The sequence below is a fragment of the Protopterus annectens genome, chromosome 5.part0 (genome assembly GCF_019279795.1).
Source record: "Protopterus annectens isolate FY-2018-M chromosome 5.part0, PAN1.0, whole genome shotgun sequence".
Classification (NCBI taxonomy): domain Eukaryota; kingdom Metazoa; phylum Chordata; order Ceratodontiformes; family Protopteridae; genus Protopterus; species Protopterus annectens.
Genome location: NC_056735.1, coordinates 1,445,157,098 through 1,445,171,421, shown reverse-complemented (window position 1 = coordinate 1,445,171,421; position 14,324 = coordinate 1,445,157,098). Strand labels below are relative to the sequence as shown.

General features: G+C 40.6%; 1 protein-coding gene across 2 annotated transcripts in view; it reads right to left on the bottom strand.

Moving 5' to 3' along the window:
• The window catches only part of TPP2 (tripeptidyl peptidase 2), a 2,672,548-nt gene that overhangs the window by 2,197,193 nt on the left and 461,031 nt on the right, over positions 1-14,324 (bottom strand). For both annotated transcript variants that reach the window (XM_044071246.1, XM_044071247.1), the window contains exon 7: positions 9,633-9,787. In XM_044071246.1, coding sequence (XP_043927181.1) covers positions 9,633-9,787 — 155 coding nt within the window. The remainder of the gene's footprint in view (positions 1-9,632; positions 9,788-14,324) is intronic.

The window sequence follows — 14,324 nt, the reverse complement described above, 5'->3', positions numbered from 1 at the left end:
TCCCCTGGGTCTGATTAGAACAGGCCTGGAGGGGGCTGGAAAGGACCAGTGTATGGAAGAGCAATGCCTATTGAATCTAGGGAGTTGTACTTGTAAGAATTCTTTAACAGTCTGCATAGAATTAGCTTTTTCTTCCATCATTTTAAGAACCTCTTCTGCTTTGGTGCCAAACTGTCCTTGTTCAAAGGAGCGTCTAATAATTTTGATTTGAATTGGTCTGACAAGGTCTGCTCCTTGAGCCAAGCATGTCTTCTCAGTAAAGAGCCAGTGACTGCTGCCCTGCAAGATGTTTCTAGGGCGTCAAAGCCACACTGCAAACTATGCTTGCTGACTTGGCTTGCAGAGTGCATAATCTCCTGTAATTCTTTACTTTCCGCACAGTACGTAAAGGTTGCCATCGGTTTGAGTAGAACATCGGTTGAGCAAAGAACTGCCTCAGAAGCCAGTGCCTACACAGCGGCTCCAGACCCATCCAAGGTAGAGACATCTGCAGGTTCCATAGTCGAAGAAGTCTCGTGGCATACCGGACTCCGAATGGGTCTCAATAGAGGCCTGCGAATCCAAAGAAGCAGGCATCAGGGGCTGCAAAAGCGCCTCACTGAGTACTGACGAACTGGTGACTAGCTTAATGGAAGCGTCGTCGGCAGCTTTGGACCTATGTGGTCTGTCTCTGTCTTTATCCTTGCACTCTCCATTGCTTTTAACAAACTGTCTCGCCATGTTAAAGGAGTTTAACATAGCGAGACAGCTTTAAAAAAAGCAACGGAGAATCTCCGTTGCTTTTTTTAAAGCTGTCTCGCTATGTTAAACTCATTTAACATAGCGAGACAGTGTGAAGCAATGGAGATCTTGCATTCTCCGCTGCTGTAAAAAAGAATTATAGTAGTGGAAAAAGTCCGGTCGACCGGACCTTTTTCCATTACTATAACTCAGATTTACAATGTGCACACTGCCAATCAGCATGCACGTTTTTGAATATTAATGGGGGGGGTCGTTGTATAATGTGATGTAATGCATGTAGCCTGAAGAGTCGAACTGAGCTGAGTTGCTACTTCCCAGGTTATTATGGCAAGTCTGCAAAAGGGCAAGATTTGGTACCCCTCACCACGTTTATGTACCATGTCTCTGTGGTGTTGACTGAAATCCCGCAGAGGTCCTGGAGACCAGAGATGCTTTGGAGCTTTCAAAGCTTTTATTACTGCCAGTGTTTCTTTGACATTTATGTGCATCTGTCTTTTTTGTTCCAGAAACCTTGCATTTTCAGCCGTTTTGAAACCACTCTCCAAACCAGATCTGAAGCATAGATTATGACAGACTGGAGATGGAGGCAGAAGAGAGACTGGGAGACCTGAATTTCAAGAGAACAGGTCTATTTACCCCAGAACCACCCCCATGAGAAACCTCAAAATAGGGATCTGAAAATGTAAAAGGTGAAAATGCTGAGTCAGTACTGACCTTGGGTATAACTGAATTTTTCCCATGTGAAGTCTTGCCAGGGGAATCATAAGTATCACAGAAACCATGTTCCCTAGGATCTTGAGAAATTCTCTGGGAGATGCTTGTTTTTGTGGAAAAAATCAGGAAGAGCATTTCAAATGTCTTTGCTTTGTCTGGAAGAGGAAAATCCCTTTCCAAGGTAGAATCTAACAGATATCCCAATAAAACAATTATGTGGTGGATGAGAGAAGTTTTCTGTAAGTTTACTTGGAAATCCTAGACTGAGTAGAAGATTCTGAACACTTTCTAAAGGCTCTTGGCAACTGGAAAACAGTAGTCTGCAAATATAAGGCAATTGTCCAAATAAAGAAAAATATAAATACCCTGGGGTCTGCAGCAAGCAATTGCTGGAGCTAGGCATTTAACTACTTGGAACTGTTGATAGTTCAAAGGGTAAGATGGACCTCATGACACGACCCAGATACAGAAAACATGTCTGAAATGCTTGCCAGTGGGAATTTGATGGTAAGCATTTTTGAAATCCAGCTTTACCATGAATGCTGTTGGTGGAAACGGAGGTAACAAAGTCTGAAGGGGACAACATTTTGAACTTTGGGAACTTTACAAAAGAATTGAGAAGTGAGGGTGGTCTAGTACAGACCTCGAAGTCCCTTCTCTTTCTAGCAACAGAAAAATCCTTTAATAAAATCCTTTGCCCTTGTGGTTTGCAGTTGTTGGTTTTACAACTCCCTGAGTTAACATTTGAGCCAAATAGGAGGAGATATTCCTGGATGTGCTTATGTGACTTTGTGGAGCCCTTTAACTTTCCTTTTGTTAACGCCCCTTTTTTATGGCTCGTCCCTGTTCAGGCCAAAGGTCAAAGATGCACTAACCAGGTGTGAACCAGAAGGAAAAACTCTCTCTGCCATAGGAGTCTGTTTTTCCCTACTTTCTAGACCCTATCCAAAAGGTCAAAAGGGAGGAAAAATGTGGTTCCAAAAATCCCAGAGAACTTTCAAGGACACACGTCGTGATTCTTACCCCAGGGGCAGAGGGGGAAGTAGTAATGGAAGATGCCAGAAACATGGAAGATGGGGTCCACAAAATCAGAGCGACAGGGAATCCTTCCTTGGTAAGCCCTTTCAGTGCTCCTGAAAGGAGACCCGCCTGTCCATCTCTGGGAGGCAGTCTGGGGACGCTTATCTTTGTAACCGGAAGCCTGGCTAAAAATAACAAAAGACAAGTGGGTACAAAGTATCGTATCCAGAGGTTACTCCATACCCTTTTCTTTCCCCATCCCAAACATAAAAAACATCCCAGACATTCCACCCAATCAAAGGGAACAGGCAACTCTAGACATACAAAAGTTTCTAGAAAAAAGATTCATCCAGACAGACCCATAGATCAAATAGAATCCAGAACTTACTCAAGATTCTTTTTAGTTCCAAAGAAAACAGGGGACTGGAGACCCATCCTGGATCTCAGCAAATTAAACAAGTCAGTAAGAAAGTCAAAGTTCCGGTTGGTAACACTGCAGTCGATACTCCCTTTTCTGGGACAAGATGATTGGATGTGCTCTTTAGACGTCCAGGATGCATACTGCCACATAAAAATGGACAGGAAATCCAAGAGTCATTTGCACTTTTGGCTGGGAGCCACTCACTGCCAGTTTCGAGCTCTGCCCTTTGTTCTCACTACAGCCCCAGAGTATTCACCAAGTGTATGGCAGTAGTCATGGCTCACTTGAGACGCCTAGGATTCTGAGTGTTTCCGTACATAGATGACTGGCTTCTAACCGCCACCACTGAGCATCTACTAACAAAAGCACGGGACACCACCTTACAGCTCTGCTCTCACCTAGGAATCACAATAAATTAAGAAAAGTCTGCCTTGTTGTCATCTCAGTGTATTGTGTTTTATAGGAGCAGATATAGATAGAACAAAACTAATGGCAAAACTTCCCCCTGAAAGATTTAAAAGTCCTACAACATCAGGTCAAAAACCTTTCCAAGAAAAATGCACAAGCATGAACAGTCATGAAAGTCTTAGGGACCATAGCAGCAGCAATAAACTTGATTCAGTTAGCATATCTGCATATGAAAATTCTGCAGTGGCTACTGTTCACTCAGTGGTCCATGCAGGAACTACCTATGTCCCACCAAATTATGATAACAGAATCTTGCAAGAAAGACCTTCGTTGGTGGCGTCACTCCAATTCATGTGACATTAGGTTGACCCTTTGTTCTTCCACAGCCTTTAGCCACAGTGACCACGGATGCTTACCAGCTAGGGTGGGGGGGGGGGCGTTACCTGGGAAGAACAGTACTTAGGAGGATCACAAGGCCCATTTGCACATCAATTTCCTAGAGATGAGAGCGGTGCTTTTGGCATTGCAAGCATTCCAAGACTCTCTTTCACTATGAACTATTACAATACAGACAGACGACATGTCGGTGGTGTGGTACATAAACCTGGAAGAACCAGGTCTTTACCCCCTTTGTCGGGATGCCCAGAGAGTATGGCAGTGGGTGACTTCCTTCCATCGCTTTCTGGTAGCAATGAGCATACTGGGGAAATACAACGTGATAGCAGAAAAACTCTTTGATTCTGATGCCTCACAAGTGGTCCCTAAAACAAGAAGTAGTGGAAAAGATTTTACACAAATGGGGCCAGCCTTGCTGTGACCTTTTTGCCATGTCCATGAATGCCAAATGCAGTACTATCTTGCCCTTATTCCCCCTCTCGGAGAGTCACCAAGGGATGCACTTGTACACGACTGGCCCTCAGGTTTCTATGCCTTTCTTCCCTTTACGTTGATACCCAATGTTCTTCAGAAAGCCAGTTTCTTGGGAAGGAATTTGATACTCATTGCCCCATACTGGCCTCATCAAATCTGGTTCCCCTTCCTTTGTCCTCATCTTCAGGAGGAGGCGTGGATTCTGGACCCAGTTCAGATCTTCTGACTTGTGCATCAGGGATGCTCCACCCCTTCCTGCAAACCCTCAAATTGATAGCTTGGCTGCTCTTAATTCCAAGCATAGCCAGACTTCCTAACCTATCTCATCTCATAAGACTTCAACAAGAAAGTTATATATGAGAAAATAGAAAATATTTTCTTCTTTGGCCTTGAATAATCACATTCACCCATTCTCTGCCCCAGTAGCTTCCATTCTTGAATTCTTAGCAAAGCTATTTAATGAAGGCACAGCTGCAGCTACTATTCGAGTTCAGTTAGCAGTGATGTTGAATTTCCATCTAGGTGCATCAGGCCCAAATGTGGTGTCCACAGACTTTGCAAGGTGTTTCTTAAAGGCACTATTCTGTTAAAGATCACCCATTAAAGCCCCTACAGCACCATGGGACCTGAATTTTGTCTTATCCCATGGGATCCTTCACCCATTTGAACCTGCATCATCCTGCGATCTCAAGTATTTGACTTGGAAGACATTTCTTTTGATAGCCATTACTTCTACTAGAAGAGTTTCAGAGCTACAAACATTGTCTATAAAGCCCCCTACATGCTTTTCCACAAAGACAGAGTATCCCTTTGAACAAACCCATCCTTTCTACCCAAAGTATGCTCAGAATCTAATTTGAACCAATCCGTAGAACTACCATTTTTTTCTCCAACTATGGCAACAAGGCAGAATATATGCTAGAACAACTAGATGTACATTGACAATTACGTTTCTACTTCTAGGACAAAGGACTTCAGACAATCTGACCAATTATTTGTATCATTTTCACACTCTAAGAAAGGTGTTCCTGTGTCTAAAGCCACACTTTTTGAAATGGCTATCAGATTGTATTACCTTTACTTACCAATCTCAAAACAAAGAACTCTCCCGTAAAATAAAAGATCATTCTACAAGAGCCATAGCAACCTCTTCTACCTTTCGGGTGAGACCACCAGTTGATACCATTTGTGCTGCAGCAACATGGGCAAGGCCTCATACCTATATCACTCATCACAAAGTGGATTTGGCCTCAAGGAACAGGGCCTCTTTTGGGTCTACTGTTCTGAAGAATATCCTCCCTTGACCACCCAAGAAAGATGGTACTAGGGACGCTGTCAAAACCAGTTAAGAATGGAGGCGAGACAGGACAACATCACATAAAGAAGTTATGTACTCAACATAACGTTCCATGTGTGTTGTCCATCTCGCCTTCATTCTTACATCCCACCCTCCTTCCCCAGCCTTTGGCTCCTGGAGGAGCGAGTGGATACAATTGGGAATTAATGATGTTCATGTTTCACTGTTGCAGTCATCACACTTGGGTTATCTGCCTGCAGGTAGCCCTCAGTCAGCCTGAATACCAGAGACGTAGTATTTCTGAGTCGGTTGCTGTCGCTCCAGAACTGACATCAAGTTGTCCGGGGTATAAAAATAGGCAGCCGATGCCATTACACCAGTCTTTCATGCTGTGGAGCATGAAGCAGAAGCAGTTCACAAGTGCCAGTCGGCCGCTACCTGAATTTCGTTTACGAATTGAATAATCCTGAAGTCTTCTAAAGCTTAGTACCCCATTGGGGATCCTTTTTTATTACTCTAACCGATGTCAGAAAAAGTTAACAATTATCTTGCCTGTGGAAAGCAAATGCCTCACAGAGATTTTCATTCTTACTGTGTCACATGTTTAGGCCCAGACCACGACATACCTTGCTGTCGGTTTTTTGCCTTGTTCAATGCCCGAACCATTCATCGTCAGGTTCTCTTTGTTGCTAAATTCTTTCGCTCTTGATCCCCATATTCTGAAATGGCTTCGGTAAGTGCAAGGAAGCCATTGGGTTTAACATAGCGAGACAGCTTTAAAAAAAGTCATTTTAAAGCTGTCTCGCTATGTTACACCCATTTAACATAGCAAGACAGTTTTGAAAAAAGCAACGGAGAAAGCAAGATCTCCGTTGCTTTTAACAAACTGTCTCGCCATGTTAAAGGAGTTTAACATAGCGAGACAGTTTTGAAAAAAGCAACAGAGATCTTGCTTTCTCCATTGCTTTTGCCCACAGCTCTGATGTACTGCGTGGGCATACGCATGCGCAGTACATCAGAACTGCCGCAGAATACCAGACAGCTGCAGAAGGGCAGCAAGGAGGTATTATACAATGCCATTATTTAAGAAAAGTAATTTTTTTTCTTAAATAATGTCATTGTATAATAGCAAAATCCCACTTCTGGGTGTGGGTAATGCTGGATTTACCCACGGTTGGCTTTGTTTGTCCACTCGGGCTTTGCCCTCGTGACCAAACCACACCAACTATGGGTAAATCCAGCATTACCCACACACCCAGGCGTGGGTTATTGCTATAGCAAACCACTGTAGCACACAAGCTACACAGGGCCAGGACAGAACCTCACAAATGGAAACTTCAACACAGGGTCTTCCAAGAATTAATCCAGCTGTGGGGAATTCCTGACATACATCTATTTACTTTCTTTCAGAACAGACAACTAAAGAAATTCTGCTCCAGGATTCCTTGAAAACAGGTCTGGAAGAAGATGCCTTCTCATTCCCATGGACAAAAATATTCCCCTATGCACTTTGACCCATTTCAGTAATTCCCAGGTTTATTCTAAAGATCCAGAAGGGCTCCCCAAATACTGCTGTAGTGACCCCATTTTGGCCCAGGTAACAGTGTTTTTTTTTATCTTAAATTGGCCAAGGCCAGTTACCACAGACTTCTCCAAAGACTGGATTTACTCGCACAAGACAATGGTTGTTTAATATACCCAAACCTGAAAACTCTTCAAATGATTGCCTGGATGAGAGAATTTTGATTGCTTTTGGGCACTTTTTTCTTAAGGACATGCAGCAGGTATTGAAGGAGGCTAAACAACCTGCGACCAGGAAACCATATGTGTAAGTGGAAAAGATGTTCTAGTTGGTGCCATTCAGAGATCCAGAAACCTCAAGGCCAAGTTGCTTTTGGTTCTTGATTATTTGTGCAAATTACTGCTCTCTGACCTTTCTTTCCTCTCTGTCAAGGTTCATTTGTTGGCCATTTCTGCTTCTCTACCCTTGGCTCACCTCTTTTTAACCATCCTCAAGTTGAGGAAGTTTTTGAAATGGATTTTACATATCCACCCACCTACAAAACAGGTGGCTTTCTTCTTGGGATCCTAACTTTGTGCTAGAAAAGCTTGCTTTTTTCCCCATTTGAGCCAGCTCCTCAGGTTGAATTGCTATGACTTCCTCAAGAAAATAATCTAAGTTACAAGCTCTTACAGTGAGTCCCCCACACCTCATTTTCCATAAGGACCGTGTTTCTTTGAGAACTAATCCCTCTTTTATGTCTTAAGGTGTCTGAGAGTTTACCTTTACCATGAGCCTGTCTTTTAATCTCCCTGCCTTTGATTTCTGATCCCAAGAACAAGGCCGACAAGATCCTGCATACCCTGGATATCCAGAGGCAACACAGATACTGCAACGACAAAACTCAGTGCTTCAGGAAAGCTGACCAGTTGTTAATCTCCTATGAAGGCAAGAGGAAGGGACAACCAGAGTCAAAGCAAGACATTTCTAGACATCTGTCTCATACTACTTCTTTTAGTTACTCTCTGCTATAACAAGCCACTTCCAGGAAGGGTTAGAGCACATTCCACTACAGATTTGGATTCTTTGGTAGTGGTCTTGAAAGGGGTGGACTTCAATTATTTTAAAGGCAGTAATGTGGTCTATTGTACATACTTTTATAGGGTACTACAAACTGGGATCCTTTTATAGGTCTATCACAGGTTTTGCTGCGAGTTCTTAATCTATTTCCTCCTCCTCTTTTACTTAAGCCATGGCAATTTTTCCATATAGTTTAAGCTACTTCAACAGTGACCTAATGTCAAACACAATACAGTTGTGTAAGTAAACACACCACAACGGATGGTCTAATAGATTTTTTTGCTGTTTGTCTTGCCAGGGAGTGGATTGTCAACACTCTTGTTTATATAACCAAATAAAATACAGGGTACACACTAGCCACTTCCAAAAGTCAATTCCTTCTAGACACAAGTAGCGGCATATAAAAAAAAAACTTGCAAAGTTTATTAAAAAGTTAATCACTTTCATCCAACATTTCTTCATCAGACCTTTTTTAAAGATCTTAATCCATCCTCAAGCCCTTTTTCCCACTTTTGCACAAGGGGTCAGGGTGTCACTTCAGCAGTGGCAATCATCTCGAGCTAAGCTTTTATACCACTAGGTGGACTAGCCCTGTCACGGTAGTTAATTTGTTCACTCACGCTCACATACACTCTCACCTACGGCCAATTTGGAGTGTTACATCCCCCTACTTCATGTCTTTGGAATGTGGGAGGAAACTGGAGCACCCGGAGGAAACCCATGTGAAGATTCTAATCCAGTCATTTAAATGTACTAACTAAAAACATCATGCAATTAAAACAGGCAACAATCTTTAACCACAACAGGCAATCTTATTCCACTTATTCTTACTACCTGGGTGGTACCCCTGTGAGTAGGGATGTACAGTCATTGTACAATAAAAATGTGTGGATTGGGCCTAGTACACTGGTCATCAGTCTTTTTCTATTGAGCATGCTCCATCTCAGAAGCTGAACAGCCCTTAATGGGCAGCTTTCTTACTCTCCTTGGTGTTGTCACTTTCCTCCAATTTTAATTAGGACTCTAGTACTTTTGCCTTCAACACAGACTAAATTAGCCACAGGTCTCATAAGCAGCCAAAAACACAATGGACCAAGGAAATATGCATTTTGACTAAAAGTGTTTCAGGAATTTTCCAAAGTGATAGTTTCCAAATAATTGAGATGGACAGGAGTTGAAACAAAAGTAACCAATCACGGAGCAGCATTTTAATCAAAAACCTCAGAGTTAAATTCACAGACCATCAAATCAGTAATAAGACAAAAGTTGGTCTTATCTAGAGAATGCTAGTTCTTTAGAAAGAAAGAAATTCACTCACTCGTACGTTAAGATGCCACCGTGGCAATTAGTGAATGTGCAGAAGAACTGAAGATGTGTTGAATGCTGTGTGATGCCCTGCATCACTGGCTGACAAAGTATATGCACACCCTTACTGACTACTGAAAATGACTGTCAAAATCTTCACACAAGAGTACAGATGACGATTTACAGTGTTACCTGATGAAAGAACATTCTTTGAAACAATTCTGCATTATTTCATATAAACAACAGCCATGCAATAAAGGAAACAAAATACTTACAGCTCTAATAAGTCCAGTACCAGTTTCCATTGTGTTTAGCCTTGTATCACCAATTTTGAGAGCAAGAATCTGGGCACCTGGAGCCACTCCATTTCTTTCAGGCTCTTCTGGAAAGAACCCTGCAGCGATGCTGGCTACATGTGTTCCATGAGCTCCTAAACAAACACAATCAGTAAATCAATCATAGCAATTATCCGCCCAGTTAGACACAACTGTCTACATCAAAAACATTAGCAGAAAAGTGTTATAAGTAATAAATGTAAGGAACCCTTCTGCCGGCAGACTCACAGTAAGAGTACACCTCTGATACACCTCTGAGGGAAGTCGCTGCAGTTGTAAATCATAACATTAGGGTTTTATCCTCACCTCCTTGCCTTCACATTTTTTTCACCAAGAGTCTTTTATTTAGGCTTTGTGTGAAGTAGTCCCATAGGGTCACTGTTATCAGCCAGTTTCTAGTTATTCGGGTTAAAAATGACACAGATGGAAATTCTCATTTTGGTACTCTACAAGCTTAAATAATTGGCAACATGTAACACACAAAGAAAGTAAAGTGTAACATTAAAAGAAATTCCCAGCTATACACAAGCCTCCAGCTGCACTTTCTTCTTCAGGGAAGTGTTGGACAACTACTGGAACTCCTGTATCACAGTGACACAAAGCCTCTCCTACCCCCAAACTGAGTATCCACCTCACATTTTTTTAGCAAAGGTGTGAACTGTAGGTTCATATGGCAGTATCTAAAATGTGCTGTACAGGAATATTTCTGAACTATACAGCTAATGGTGTTGATGCTGCCACAGGAAAATGTGGTCTAATTCTGCCTATAGAGGGTTGCTGGACCTGTAACAAAGGAAAAAATGAGCTACACATCTAGATAAAGTCGATTTACTCTTCCCTTTCTTAAAGGGAACTTCTGAGTAGTGTTTGCAATTTCTCTGGTTCATCTAGTGAACTAACAGATATTTACACACATGCAAAAGGTTTAGAAGATTTTTATCCTCAAGTCTTAACAAGGTGGGGAGATAATTATAAAGGCTACACTGCAGAAACATTGGGCAAAAATATGGTGTTAAAGGCACTCTTGAAAAAAAAAAAACATTAGGGATTACAGCTCCAAAATCCTTCTGCCAAATGGGACAGCTACTACAAAATATCTTACAAGAAAGATGTGCCGACTCTGTAGAGTTAACTGGCTCAGAGAAAGGAAATGCCAGCTTTTCAACATAAAACACAAAAAGGCAATTACTAGAAAATGGAAATCAGAATCTAAACCAGCTGTAACCGAAATACTGAACATTGTAAAGGAAATAAAAGAACGGGCGGAGGGATCTTTAGAAAAGGGAATGTGAAAATTATATAGAAATAAACTGCAAATTATATAGTAATAAAGTGCATTTGTGGGAACAATACATCCAGAACAATGTTTCAAATGGAGGAGGGGTGAGACTTAAAGGAAGACAAGAACTGAGCTGGAGTAAATAAAAAAATGCTAAAAAGAAACCATGTATACTGCATGAATAATGGAAAATGTTACTATTATGGGTTTTCTTTTCTATTAATGTATATGTGTACTCACGGTATGTCTTAAAATGTGACAATTTAATATAGAGGTTTACAAAAATTCAAATTCCCTATCATAAATCACTACTCTGTGTATATTATCATATGTAAACTGCCTTACAGTTCTACACAAAAGGCAAAAGGTATTGAATAATATTAAGACATGTAGGATGCAAATAGAAATGTTGCAGGAGACACATTTGGATAGAAATGAACATTGAGTTTGACAAAGAAAGGATTTCAATGATGGACATCCAGCAAAACATCAGACACAAAGGAAAATGGGAATAATGATGATAATTACTGCTAGAAGATCTCCAACAGTGGTAGAAGAGGAAAAAAGAAAATGAACGTTGATTTGTGGTAGTAAGTGACTATCTGGCAAGGAAGGATGACTATGCTGGCATTTATTTACATTCCAGCAAAAACTATTTAAGAAAATATTGAGAGAAATAATGAGCTTTCAGCATGGAATAATATTTATGGATGGGAACTGTAACTTATTTGTAACAGTAAGAATATATCAAGTGGAACTAGAAGGGAAAATACAGCAAAAAAAAGGTAGATTTCTGAAGAAATACATGAGAATATTTGGTAATGATTATGTGAATTCAGAAGCAGAAACTCAGACAGTTTATAAATTATTCCCTGAGGTAGAAAAACTGGTCTAGACTGGACACAAATATATTTCCCAAGAGCATGTGTACTTAACTGAAAGCTTTGACACTCATCCAATAACTATTTTAGATCATGCATCTTTAAAAAAACTAAGATAAAGAATGCAAGATAATGAAGTAAAAATGAAACGCTGGCACTTTCATATTCTCACTTGTTAAAAAGAAAAAAAGAAAAAATGAAGGAATGGGAAGTCGAAGTGATCTGAGAATTTAAGGAAGACTGAAATTTCTTCAGAAGAAATAGCTAGTGAGTGGAATAACATGAAATGGAAAAAAAGTCCAAAAACTGTAGCAAGGGAACAGAGCCTCCAAGTGGAAAAAAAACAGGTAACAGAACACACCAAATCCACTGGAAACACCACACAGAGATGCCGATAACTATAGCAAAACTTCTTTATTGAAGACAGGAACACACACAAGCGCTTTCACGTAGCTATACTACGCTTCTTCAGGTGTAATAAAGTGTAAACATGAACAACCATTTATACAAAATTTTTTGGCGCTCAAACTTAACTAATTAAAATACTAATTGAATAATTATAGCACTCATCCTGTGTTAATTTAAAGAAACATCATTGATAAATTCAAGTAGCACATATAAAAAAATCAGTAAAATCGTTTAGAAATGTTTAAAATGCATAAATAACATACATAAATGGTCACAGTTAGCATAGAGCGTACTCATTATGCATTAAATAAACTATGCTACTACGATGAAAGAGCATACTCAACTGCAAAACTAACAGTACACACCAGCTGACAAACCAAACTCACTATAAGCACAATAAATGTCAGTGATCAAGATATTCACTTAAACCCACAAGCCAAAGTGTTCTGCGATCAAAAATATAAGGTACAGTGGTGTCACTAAAGGAGTTAAAAGAAGTATAATAACTCTCATATTATAGTCGCTAAGCTGAGCTCATCCTGAGCTCCTAATCACAAGAGCATCAAGTTAGAAAACAAAACGAGCACATCAAAAGATGCCTAAAATATGTACATAGTGTTATAAAAAGTGTCGCTAAACTCCACTGGCAAATGCAATGCCCATATGGTAACTGTTCACCGAGATAACAAAAATATATTGTAATTGTTGCGAAATGCAAAAGCATAACAATCACTTGACAACAAATCAGTGCAACCATCGCTGCAGATTGACGTCAGAAAACATATACTAGCCTGGATTGCAACTGCTAAATACCCTAAGCTAGTAAACCAGCTTTACCTTTCAAATAATACAGGTAAATCCCATCGTGATGGTAGAAATCAGACATTCCACTGTTATATTCCATCCAAAAAAGTTCATGTGAACACAGTTAGAGCATCAAAGACTGGTCCGACAATATAAGGCATCCTACATGCAACAGCGACTGAACAACGAAAATGTACCTTCAAAGGATAGTAAACCTATCTATCTGAATAACGAACCTTAGCAAAGCTATCTAAACCTATGAATATTGGCTAAAAAACCAACTATTAGGGTCATACAACCAAGGAGGTTATATATAATGCTGGTAACAATTGACATCTAAAGATCTAAAAACACTTTTAACTTAAAAAATAAGTTTAAAAACAGGGTAGAAATAAGGGAGAAAACTGAGGGAAAGAAGTGAAGGAGCTTATTTAGAGGGGCTGACAAAGGTTAGGGTACTGCAGAATAAGGAGAATCTCACAGAACAGGAAGATGTGTAACTGCAGTGTTAAAGGGAAAATAAGGGAGTATTTGGACAGTATGTACGAGTTTAGAAATGTTGCAGTTAAGCAAAGTACAGTTGTGTACACTTACCATAAATGTAGATGTTTTGAATGTATTCACTGTTGCAGTCATTACATTTGCATAATCTGCTGGCAGGTTGCCCTCAGTCGGCCTGATTAAAAAAGTCTTGGGTCCTGCGTCGGTTGCTGTCCCTTCTTCCATGACGTCAGGTAGTCAGGGGTATAAAACATTCTGCCGATGCCATTACATCAGTTTTTCTTGCCCCCAGATGTCAGGTGCCCCCCAAAAGGGGAGCAAAATATACAAGTAATTAAAAAAACAAAAATATACCTCCAAACAAAAGCAAATACACCAAAAAGGCATTTAAGCATAGTAGAAGAAAGCAGAGGTATAGTAAGAGAAAAACAGGGGTCTGGAGGGAGGGTAACCAGGACTGCAACAGTGAATACACTGGAACATCTACATTTATGGTAAGTGTACAACAACTGTACTACGTTCTTCATGTTTCACTGTTGCAGTCATTACATTTGGGTAGATTCCCAAAGCTATGGTTGGGAGGATGGCTTTATACAGCATTAGGACCAGCTATAAGGCCCTGCAAAAAGTACAGTTTTGTACCTACCATAAATGTAGATGTTCGAGTGCGCATACAGCTGCAGTCATCACACTTGGGTTATCTGCCGTCAGGCGGGTCCTCGGTCGGCCGAATTCCAAAGTATAGGTCCGGCGTCGGTT